This window comes from Labeo rohita, chromosome 22, assembly GCF_022985175.1.
Source record: "Labeo rohita strain BAU-BD-2019 chromosome 22, IGBB_LRoh.1.0, whole genome shotgun sequence".
Classification (NCBI taxonomy): domain Eukaryota; kingdom Metazoa; phylum Chordata; class Actinopteri; order Cypriniformes; family Cyprinidae; genus Labeo; species Labeo rohita.
The window spans coordinates 61,017,028-61,028,879 of NC_066890.1; the positions used below are offsets into that span (position 1 = coordinate 61,017,028).

The 11,852-nt window shown below is 35.9% G+C and overlaps 1 protein-coding gene across 2 annotated transcripts; it reads right to left on the bottom strand.

Annotated features, from left to right (window-relative positions):
* Positions 1–737: 737 nt before the first annotated feature.
* LOC127153603 (NACHT, LRR and PYD domains-containing protein 3-like) lies at positions 738–11,386 on the bottom strand. Of its 2 annotated transcripts, XM_051094788.1 has the most exons (10): positions 11,228–11,386; positions 10,760–10,920; positions 10,404–10,571; positions 8,847–9,014; positions 6,620–8,479; positions 5,648–5,821; positions 5,045–5,206; positions 4,742–4,788; positions 2,123–4,105; positions 738–2,017 (listed from the first exon to the last, which is right to left on the bottom strand). In XM_051094788.1, the coding sequence occupies exons 3-9, from the start codon at positions 10,556–10,558 to the stop codon at positions 3,561–3,563; spliced, it is 3,111 nt and encodes a 1,036-aa protein (XP_050950745.1). In that variant the 5' UTR covers positions 10,559–10,571; positions 10,760–10,920; positions 11,228–11,386; the 3' UTR covers positions 738–2,017; positions 2,123–3,560. The 2 variants fall into 2 exon arrangements, with proteins under 2 accessions (XP_050950745.1, XP_050950744.1); XM_051094787.1 differs by lacking the exon at positions 10,760–10,920.
* Between the last annotated feature and the right edge of the window lie 466 nt (positions 11,387–11,852).

The window sequence follows — 11,852 nt, forward strand, 5'->3', positions numbered from 1 at the left end:
ATTGCAGAATCTCTTGCTGTTCAACTGCACTGAGCTGATCTGCATTATTCATTATAATAAGTTTGAACATCACTTCTCATTTAGACTGTGATCTCAGTGCCTCTATCTGTTTTACTTCATAGAGCTCCAAAAAACATTTCTGATGAACATACTTGAGTTTGTCCAGTCTGTAGTTTGGATCAGAGAGCAGCTTGACTAATGATTGTCCTGGGTGATTGTAGCTCAGATCCAGTTCTCTCAGGTGTGAGGGGTTTAAACTGGCTGAAGCCAGAAAACAACAGCCTTCCTCTGTCACCATACAGCCAGATAATCTACAAACACACACAAACACTCAACATCACATGATCTGTCAAATAAGAGCCACAACATTCAGATATATATGTTTAAATGTTTACTATGTGTTATTGATCTAAAAGGGAAAAAAATGAGATATTAATATAAATCTTTTTTCTGTTGTTTGTTGTTCTTGAGACTGGAAACACTGACTACAGGTTTAATTCAGTCACTCTGGGTTTTGTGTTTTACACATAGTTTTGAATGAAGCAAAACTGATGTTAGTAACAGTTTCTCCTTACTGCTTGGACAATTTAATCAGTGAATTTCCATAGTACATGTTGCCTTTTATAAAATTATGACATAGCAGAAATATTAGGATAATTATTTTAATTAAAACCATATTTAAAGCCAAATAAATTCATCTTTTGACTAGAAGATGTAATCACTGATATTAGAAAAAAAGTCACAGCATTAAGACACCCTTGGGTCTGTTGATACATTGTAAACATCAATTCAGGATGTTGAGTTGACAGTTTGGACTCTTCACTCCTGAATCCTGTAGGTCATTGTGACTTTCTGAGAGTCTGAAAACATCAGTGTGATTCTGCTTTCATCCAGACCATCAAAGATGAACACAACTTTACACTTTAGCTTTAACTTTACTACATAAATCTTTGAGTCCAGATCTTGAAGTTCAGGATGAAAGTCCAGCAGAAGTCTGTGAAGACTGTACTGGTGATCTTTAATCAAATTCATTTCTTGAAATGGAAGCACAAACATAAAATCTACATCCTGATTGGCTTTTCCCTAAGCCCAGTCTAGAATGAACTTCTGCACAGAGACGGATTTTCCAATTCCAGCGATGCCGTTAGTAAGAACAGTCTTGATTTGGCCATCCTCATATCCTGGTTGATGTAAGGGTTTAAAGATGTCATTGCAGTAGGTTGGAGTGTCTCGTGTTCTGGCTTTTTTCTCCATCTGTAAAACCTCATGTTGTTTATTCACCCCTTCCATCTCTCCCTCTATGATGTAGAGCTGTGTGTAGATCCTGCTCTGGAGGATTTGATTCCCTTCTAGTCTGATTCCCTCAGTTAAGCTCTCATACTTGTTCTTCATGCTGGTTTTGTGCTGGTCTTGTGCTGTGACTCTCTGTCTGATGAGTATCTGACGGTCAGAGTCAGTGCAGGTCAGACAGGGTGTCACTGATCCGATCACATCATCAGTGTTTACTCTGCAGAAACAGAAAGATGAACAGAAACACTGTGAAAAAGCATTAAAACAGAAAAAAATCATTAAAATGCTCTACCACATTAAACTGTGAGCTCTAATTCGACACCAGATTCACTCAGAGGTGTCAGTTCAGACAGTGTCCCATTAGCTGTGTAGAAACAACTAATTTCATTAGTGGATGCTATACATAGAGACTGTTTTTGCTCCTTTAGGCTCCTAAATAATTTTAAAACAAAGCTTATGACTTAAATTACATAGAAAATAATCTAGATGATCATGAGCACAACTACAGACATACATCAAATTATTAATATTTTAAATGCTGATAGTGGATCATTGATTTCTTCACATTACAAATGTGTCAAAGGTCACTGCTCCATCACTGAGATTAAGGGGGATTTCCATGGATTCATCACTCTTCACAGACACACAGCCGGGTTCTGGAGATGCTGCTTTATGTGTGACATCCTCCTCCTCTCCCTTCTCACAGAGACTCATTTTTCAGGCAAGACTGTAGAATAAAATGAAAAAAGAAGACAATAAAATATATGACTGAATTGAAAAAAAAAAAAAAAGAAAAACACTCTGATCCAAAAAGCTTTGGAGGAATAATCACCTATCAAAAGCTGTTCAACTCAACTCTCAGTTCAACAGTTTCAGAAATAGCTCCTAGAATCAATTTGTCTGAATCCATTCATGACTGTCAGGATCAGGAGAACATTATTAACTTTGTCTTTCTGTGAGCAGCAGAGATTCACAGTCAACAGAGCAGCTCCCACTCTGATGAGCTCATTTCATCTCTGTGAATTTACTTCACATTTATAGGGAGCTACAGACCTGACATGTGCAGGGGAAAATATTTATAACATGGCCACTAATTAACAATTTGTTCTCACGATTTACTAATTCGTTACCATATTTTAAGTAAATCATAAGCATGTTTCACTAGTTCATTACCTCATTTCTAAAGGAAAGACCTATATCTATGCTGTTATGAATCAAGTATAATTGGACTGTAGGGGGGATGTCACCTGTTCATAAATTCAACAAATAGAACGGATTTGTAAATCATGTGCACAATTTACTCAAAATGAGGGAAATAATTATTTCCTGCATATCATGTCTGGGGTCCCGTATATTTACAACAATGACTTTTACATTATTACTGGCTGTATTAATTAAATTATCAATAAACATTGTCACAGGACAGTTGATTCACATTATTCACAAACAGCTATTCTCTCCTGATGCGGTTCATATTCTAGGTTTTTTAAAATGGAGTCTGATGAAATAGTTTCACTTTTGACAAAACTTGTTCAACTGGTTTATATATTTACCTGTAAGCGAGTGTGTGTAAAACCTGAAGATCAGACAAGGGGGTTAACGATCACAGTGACAGCAGGAAGCTGTCTTTTTACCAGATGTGGACTGATTCTTCCTCATTAAAACAATGTCACAAGTGAAGTGAATCCTAAATATTTGTTAAAAGAATATTCTGAGTTCAATACAGTGTGAGCTCTATTGACAGTGTCTACGTCCTGCTGTTGACTGTCTTTGAAAAAAATACTGACTCATTCCTCTGTTTGTATAAATAATCATGTTTACAGTAAAGCTCTCACTTTACTTGTGCTAAAATGGCAATGTGTCTTCAAAAACATGAAGTTGAATATATAGATTTATTGTGTGATATTTATAGTCTATAAATGTCACACAATAAATCTATATATTCAGCTTCAGATGATCACTAAAAAGACAAAAGGATTGTTAGATTAGATTAGTTAGTTTTTTTTTAGTTTTTTTTTATTATTGTATCAAAATGGCTTTGCATTATTACTCATTACCCCTAAAAACACCTGTCCTCAGACTAAAACTCAATACTTAATATGAATGAAAAACATACATTTAGGATTAAAGTCAAAATAGCACTGCTTTCCTGACAGATAGAAATTCACTTAAAATACAAATTATGTATTTTTGTAAAGTCAACATCAAAGATAATTTTAGATTTGTCAGTGAGACACATTACTTATTTACAGTCTAATTTTATCGTGTATTTACATTTCATTCATCTCACATAAAGACACTGAACTGCCAGAAGAATAAACTCCAAATCCAGCATAGAGGGGTTCAGTGAATGTGCTGTTGAATGTGTGTAAGTGTGTGAGTGTGTTTGTGTCAGAGATACTGTAGAAGGACAGAACACCAGCTGACACATCCAAATACACTCCTACTTTGTGAGAACTTGAAGGAGCAGATAAGACTGTGCTATTATTATTGTGTCTGGCAGTGAATCCATTATTGCTACAGTCCAGACTCCAGGATTTTTCATTGTATCCAAACCGACAGTCATTGCTGTACCCTTTCCTGCTGATTCTTTTATATGTCACTGATATATAAACCCCAAATCCGTGCCATTCAGCTTTCCAGTAAGAGCGTCCAGACAGATTTTCTCTACACAGAACCTGATGACGCTCATCAAATCTCTCTGGATGATCAGGATATGGCTGCTTCTCTGACACACGTGTCACCTTTCTGTTCCTCTCAGACAAAGCGAGACGAGTGTTTACTGTGTTTAAATCCAGTGTGAGATCACATGCATCTACAGAAGAAGAGGGATTATAACATTATAACAGGGGTCAGTCCATCACAAGTGGTCCAAATTTGTAAAGTTGTTTGATCATTTTGAATTTTCTTAATTTTTTGAGTGATTACTATTGGTTTTGCAAAACCACCAGTTTATTTATTTACTTACTTACTTACTGGATTTAGCCACACCATACCCTTGTCTATAATCCAGGATTACAATGCCAAGATTCTATGTGTTCAGTTTGTGAAAGATGAATTCAGGGAACATGAGAAATGTTTTCCATACATGAATTGTTCACGATAAAGGCATGACCTTAACCCTGTTGGAAGTCTTACTTTACAGAGTGGTTTGACAGGCAGTGTAAAGTTGACTGCAGCACATCCCAAAGACTTTCACTGGGATTATGGTCAGGACTTCTGTGGCCATATTTTTGCCTGACCAATTTGAACCTGATTGTAGCATCCCCACAAGGGGAAAAATATTAAAAATAGTAAATGATGTTTGTCTGAAAGTGTAACAATGCAAATATTCTGTAAGGGGTAGGTTTAGGGGTTAGGGGATAAAAAATATTGTTTGATCAGTATAAAAACAATAGAAGTCTATGGAAAGTCCCCACAATTCACAAAAACAAACGTGTGTGTGACCTACATTTTTGCAGTCCTGCTTTAATCCTGAACTCTCCTCCATAATCCACACTATAAAAAAAGACACCAGATTTTATACAAAAATAAAGTGGGTATTAAATTAAACATGAATCTCTCATCAAAATATTCATGTATTTTTATCCATAATAAGCAGACAAAATTAGGTAACCCTTTTAAATTGCAAAAATGAAAAGTCTGCTCTGCTTCTGCATCATGAGGTAAAACATCACTTTTTCCCATTTAGACTGTGATCTCTGAGAGAATATGTTTTCCTTTATATAGCATACTTGAGTATACTTGAACATACTTGAGTTTGTCCAGTCTGTAGTTTGGATCAGAGAGCAGCTTGACTAATGATTGTCCTGGGTGATTGTAGCTCAGATCCAGTTCTCTCAGGTGTGAGGGGTTTGAGCTCAGAGCTAAAGCCAGAAAACAACAGCCTTCTTCTGTCACCATACAGCCAGATAATCTACAAACACACACACAAACACTCAACATTACATGATCTGTCACATCAGAACCAATCAAGTACAGGACAACAACATTCAAATATATATGTTTTAGTGCTATGGCCATTAATTGGTTGTCAGTAAACATATCAACCTAGAGATTAAAGAGTAAAACAGTTAAATCAGTGAATACATAATAATGATCAATAATGATATTTATAAAATGCTTACAACAGCAAAGAAATATTAAGTTCATTATTTTTCATTAAAACTATATTTAAAGCCAAATGAATGAATCTTTTCATTAAAAGATCTAGTCACTAATATAACAAAACATTACTTTATTGGAAACAAACAGTACTTGATATTTTTGCTTTATATTTGTTTTAAGTCTTGAGACCTAGGTCCGTTGATATATTGAAAACACACAATGGAGCAGGACCTTTATTTGTTTTTCTTACCTCAGTATGTTGAGTTGACAGTTTGGATTCTTCAGTCCATCAGAGAGAAGTTTCACCCCTGAATCCTGTATGTCATTGTTACTCAGGTCCAGCTCTCTCAGTGAGGAGTTTGGTGATTGTAGAGATGAAGACAAACTTTCACAGCACTGAACGGTGAGATTACAGTCTGTGAGTCTGTAACACAAGATTAATAAAACTGACTGCCAAACTGAAAACGTTTAGTTGTGAGTGATCAAGAGCACTACAGAGGCACAGCTTTGCATTTATTTTACTTGAGATGCTTTGGTTGCTATGACCTGGAATAGCCTTTGAAATAATTTAACAGACAGAATAGTAAAAAACAGAATAGTAGAATAGTAAAACAGACTGTTTAATTGTAAGGGTTAGAGAAAGGGTGAAATTATTTATAGGGTGGCCATATGTGCCACTGTTACGGGATACTTCCTAGCCAGGATTTTTATATTTTGCTTTGTTTTCCTGTTTTCATTCTTACTAAAGGTAAAGACTAAAATAGTACTTTGACCAATAATGGGAAGGCATTGTACATAATCGAACAATCATTGCATGTGAGAAGGTGGGATCTACAGAGAACAGTCAAAACAATGCAAATACGCATATACATCTTTATAGCTCTCGCGGATATCATACAACAATCCGTCTACGCAATAGAAATTCTGGACAGGACCGTGTCCCATTATTTATGAAAACAAATTTCTCCAACTTTCATTTTTGTTACTTATGTTTTTTGTTTTTTTTTTTAATACAGGTTTTTAGTCAAGTTTTTGACTAAACCTCTGTAAATGGGTCATGATCTTCCTTCTGAGTCTAACAAGTTACATATGTTGTTTGGAGTGAGCTTGGAGGGATTAATACATGAAATGTTTTCGTTCTCAGCTCCTGATTTCCCTTTAAATTTCGTTACAGTGTCTAAACAAAACAGACACATTCAGTATCATATCCAGTAATACTTACAGAGCTTTTTTGCTGTTGATCACAGATGGTATCAGTCTTCTTCGACCCTCATCTGATGTGTTGTATTTCTTCAGATCAAACTCATCCAGCAGCTCTGATATCTGAAGCATGTATGTGATTGTTGAGCAGTGACCAGGAGAGAGACTATTCACTGAGTGATTCTTTGATTTCACAAACTCCTGAATCTCTCTGTACAGAGTCTGGTCCTTCATTTCCAGCAGACAGATGAACAGATTGATGCATCTGTCAGCTGAAAGATGTTCGTCACCATTGATTTTGTCTTTAATGTAATGTGTGATTCTCTTGAGGGTCTCTGAGATGTTCACTGTATGTGTCAGTAGATCCTGTAAGAGTTTCTGATTGGACTCCAGAGAGACGCCCAGCAGAAACCGCAGGAACAGATCCAGATGTCCATTTTCACTCTTTAAGGATTTATCAACTGCTTCTATTAGTGGCTCATACAGAGAGACTGTCCAGCAGTACCACTGATATCTTTCAGTCAGAAATTTCAGTGATTCCACATTCTTGGTTAAGTAGGAGTAAAACACAAAGAAAGCAGCTAGAAACTCCTGAAAGCTAAGATGAATGAAGCTGTAGACTTTCCTCTGATGAATCACAGATTCCTCTTTAAAAATCTCAGTGCAAATCCCAGAATACACTGAGGCGTCATTGACTTTGATGCCGCTCTCAATCAGGTCCTCCTCATAGAACATCACATTGCCCTTCATCAGCTGATTGAAAGCCAGTTCAGCAAGTTTCACAATCACTTCTCTGCTGGACTGCAGGAGTTTCTCTGTTTTTCTCTCATCATACTTCTGATTCCTCATGTTGATCTGAGTCAGCAAGAAGGTGATGTACATTTCAGTCAGAGTTTGAGGGATTTCTGCACTGTCATCTTCTTTGAGGAGGTTTTGAAGCACAGTGGCTGAGATCCAGCAGAAGACGGGTATGTGACACATGATGTTGAGGCTTCTTGATCTTCTGATGTGTGAGATGATTCTGCTGGCTTGATGCTCATCACTGATTCGCTTTCTGAAATATTCCTCCTTCTGAGGCTCATTAAATCCTTGAATTTCTGTCACACGGTTGATGTATTTTGAGGGGATCTGATTGGCTGCTGCTGGTCTGGATGTGATCCAGATGAGAGCAGAGGGAAGCAGATCTCCTCTGATGAGGTTTGACATCAACAAACCCACCGATGAAGACTTGTTCACATCACAAACTTTCTGTCTGTCTGAAAACATCAGTGTGATTCTGCTTTCATCCAAACCATCAAAGATGAACACAACTTTACACTCCTCATAAATCTTTGAGTCCAGATCTTGAAGTTCAGGATGAAAGTCCAGCAAAAGTCTGTGAAGACTGTACTGGTGATCTTTAATCAAGTTCAGCTCTCGAAATGGAAGCACAAACATGAAATCTACATCCTGATTGGCTTTTCCCTCGGCCCAGTCCAGAATGAACTTCTGCACAGAGACAGTTTTTCCAATTCCAGCGATGCCTTTAGTAAGAACAGTCTTGATTTGGTCTTTCTCATATCCTGGATGATGTAAGGGTTTAAAGATGTCGTTGCAGTAAATTGGAGTGTCTTGTGTTCTGGCTGATTTCTCCATCTGTAAAACCTCATGTTCTTCATTCACACCTTCACTCTCCCCCTCTATGATGTAGAGCTGTGTGTAGATCCTGTTCAGGAGGGTTTGATTCTCTTCTAGTCTGATTCCCTCAAATAAGCTCTCATACTTGTACTTCATGCTGGTTTTGTGCTGGTCTTTGACTCTTTGTCTGATGAGGGTCTGACTGTCAGAGTCAGTGCAGGTCAGATGGGGCATCAGTGATCTGATCACATTATCTCTCCTCACTCTACAGAAAGTGTATGATGAATAGAAACACTGTTAAAAGAGATAAAAATCTAATGTTCCAGCAAACCAATCTCTAATTTAACATGACACGACATTTAATGTCACAGTAATGTCAATTCAGACAAGGTCACACTAGCTGCCTAGAAACAACCCATTTTAATAGAGAACGTCCTACAGTACCTGGTTTTTGCTATCTCCTTTAGATTCCTAAATCATTTTTAAAATAAAGCTTATAACTAAAATTAAATGAAAAATATGCTAGTGGATCCTTTGCACCAGGTTTTTTTGAATGAGTATGAGCCACATATATATTTTATCTCAGATTATTTATATTATAAATGCTGATAGTGGATGATTGATTTCCTGACTTCACAAATCTTTTAGGGATCACTGTTCCATCACTGAGACCAGGTCGATTTCCCATGGATGCTTCGCTCTTCATAGATACATAGCTGGGTTGTGGAGATGCTGCTTTATGCCTGTGAACAACATCCTCCTCCTCTCTCTTCTCACAGAGACTCATTTTACTGGCAGAGCTGTAGAAATAGACAATAATATATATGACTGAATTGGCTTCATCAGACAAAACAATGAAAAATAAACTCATTTATGAATCCTTAAGCTACATTTAATACTAAAACTTTTAATAAAGCAAACTTCACTTTCTTGACAGACTACTAAACGCAATCACACTCTAATTCGAAAAGAAGGAATAATGACTCGTCAAAGCTGTTCAATTATATGCATTTCATGTGCTTTCTTTGAAAGGTGTGTGCCTTCCTGAAACATACCCACTCAATTGAATTTGCCACAGGTTAACCCCACTTGAAGATTAGTATCATCTACAAGCAACATGAATGCTCCTGAACTAAAGAAACTCCCAGAAAAGGGTATGAATAATTATGCAATTTTTTTTTAATAAATTAGCAAAGTTGTCACAAATGTGGTTTTGCTTTGATATTATGGTGTATGGAGTGTAGACTGAAGTAGGAAAAAAGTAACGTGAAACAGTTTAACATAAGGTAGCATAAAACATGAAAAATGAAGTGGATTGAATACTTTCACAAGGCAATGTACAGGATAGTTCTGTTTTTGTTATTTTTTGTCTGTGTGACTGCAAAATCAGTAGAGAGACTAAAGCATCTGAAAATGTTCTCACATTACAGTAAGATAAATATGTGACTCTGGACCACAAAACCAGTCATAAGTTTTCAATTTTTTTCAAAATACTGGAAAAATCTAATCAAACTTCAAATGAAGTTCTTAGCAATTCATATTACAAATCAAAAATAAAGTTTTAAAATATTTGTGGTAGGAAATTTACAAAATATTTTAATGGAAGTTTGATCTTTACTTAAAATCCTTATGATTTTTGGCATAAAAGAAAAATCTAATTTTGACACATACAATGTGTTTTTGGCCATGCTACAAATATACCCGTGCAACTTAAGACTGGTTTTGTGGTCCAGGGTCACATATAATTACTTAGACATGCAGATTCATATTGATTTATCATTGCATGAGAATGAATACAGAACTGTGATGTTTCAACCCTACCTCTGTCTCAACAGTGAAGATATATAAGTGAAGTGAAGATATATAAATATAAACTGTATAAATCTGTCTCTAAACAGCAGAATTAAACTGATCTGTTCTCAAACACATTATTAACAAACATCTTTGCTTTCCTAATGTTGTTCATGTTCTTCCCTTTCACAAAATGGCATCTGTTGAAAGTTTCACTTTTGAATAGCTATTATTTTACCTCTAAGACAGGAATACAAGAGTCACACACACCTGACAATGATGCATAGGTGCGCAGGATAAAAAAAATACAATCTAGAAAAAAAAATTATTAACTACAACAGTACAGTGACAGATTTCTGATAGTGAATAATTCAAGGTCTGAATAATGATTTCCTCACATCACTAATTTGTCAGAGGTCACTGCTCCATCACTGAGACCAGGTCGACTTCCCATGAATGCATCACTCTTCATAGACACACAGCTGGGTTCTGGAGATGCTGCTTTATGTGTGTGAACAACATCCTCCTTCTCTCTCTTCACATAGAGACTCATTTTACAGTCAGTGCTGCAGATATAGACAATAAGACATTCTACTGAATTCACTTCTTTAGACAAGGCAATGAAAAATAAAGTTTGCTATGAATGTCTATGCCACACTCAATACTAAAATATTAATAAAACAAACTTTACTTTCTTGACAGACTTATAAACACATTCACACACTGATCCAAAAAGCTTTGGATGAATAATCACCTGTCAAAATCTGTTCATATCAATTCCCAGTTCAGTAACAGACACAGCTCCTAGAATCAGTTTGCATGTCTGAATCTATTCAAGTATGTCAGGATTGTGATCTTTTGACCTTCAAGTCTTTTTAACTTTTCATATCCTGATTCCTCAATACAACCTTTATTCTGTGAACACACATTTACACCAATTGCTGTACTAATTTATTGATGCAGACATATCGTCACAGGATAGATTTGTTTTTGTTACTTTATTTCCATTTGACTGCAAAATCCAGACTGAATTTGATCAGCAAGTATTTAAAGGCTGCCAAGAGTAAGAAAAACTCTGAAAAGAAAAAAGTGTAGAGACTAAAGAAACTGAAAGTACTTTTACAATACCATAATTAAGAAATGCAAGTATTTACACATGCAGATTAATATCGATTTACCAATGCATGAGAGTGAATGCAGAAATGGTTTTGTTCAAACCTACCTCTGTCTTAACAATGAAGATCATCAAACACAAACTTCATTTAGTTTATAAATCCAATCAGTGTCTAGATAGCAGCATTAAACTGATCTCTTCTCAAACTGATTGACATTTATGTATTAACAAATAGCTTTGCTTTCCTGATGTTGTTCGCTTACTTCCCTTTCACAAAATGGCATCTGTGGAAACTTTAACTTTTGAATGGTTAATAATTCAATCGTTAATAGAGGAATACTAGTACAAGGGTTGTGTGCATCTGACAATGATTCATAGGTGCATAGGTTTTTTTAAAAAAGACAATCTACTAGAAAAAAAAGATATCCCACATGTCACAGCTTGCATATACAAATCATTTTTTTATTAACTGCAACATGTTCATTACTCTATCTTTGTCAGGTAAAGAGCACACTTAAATTGCCAGTTCAGAATAAAACATAAATCACTGTATAACGATTAACAAACAATTTGCCACTGTTATCCGCGTTAAAATACTCCACCTCCAAACATCTTATTGCCATACTGTTCTCCACACAAGCAAGCAAAACTACACAAAAAAGGGACGGTGTATGTCATACAATTCACACATAAAATACCAACAAATTTTTACAGTACATGCAGAAGTTATGAT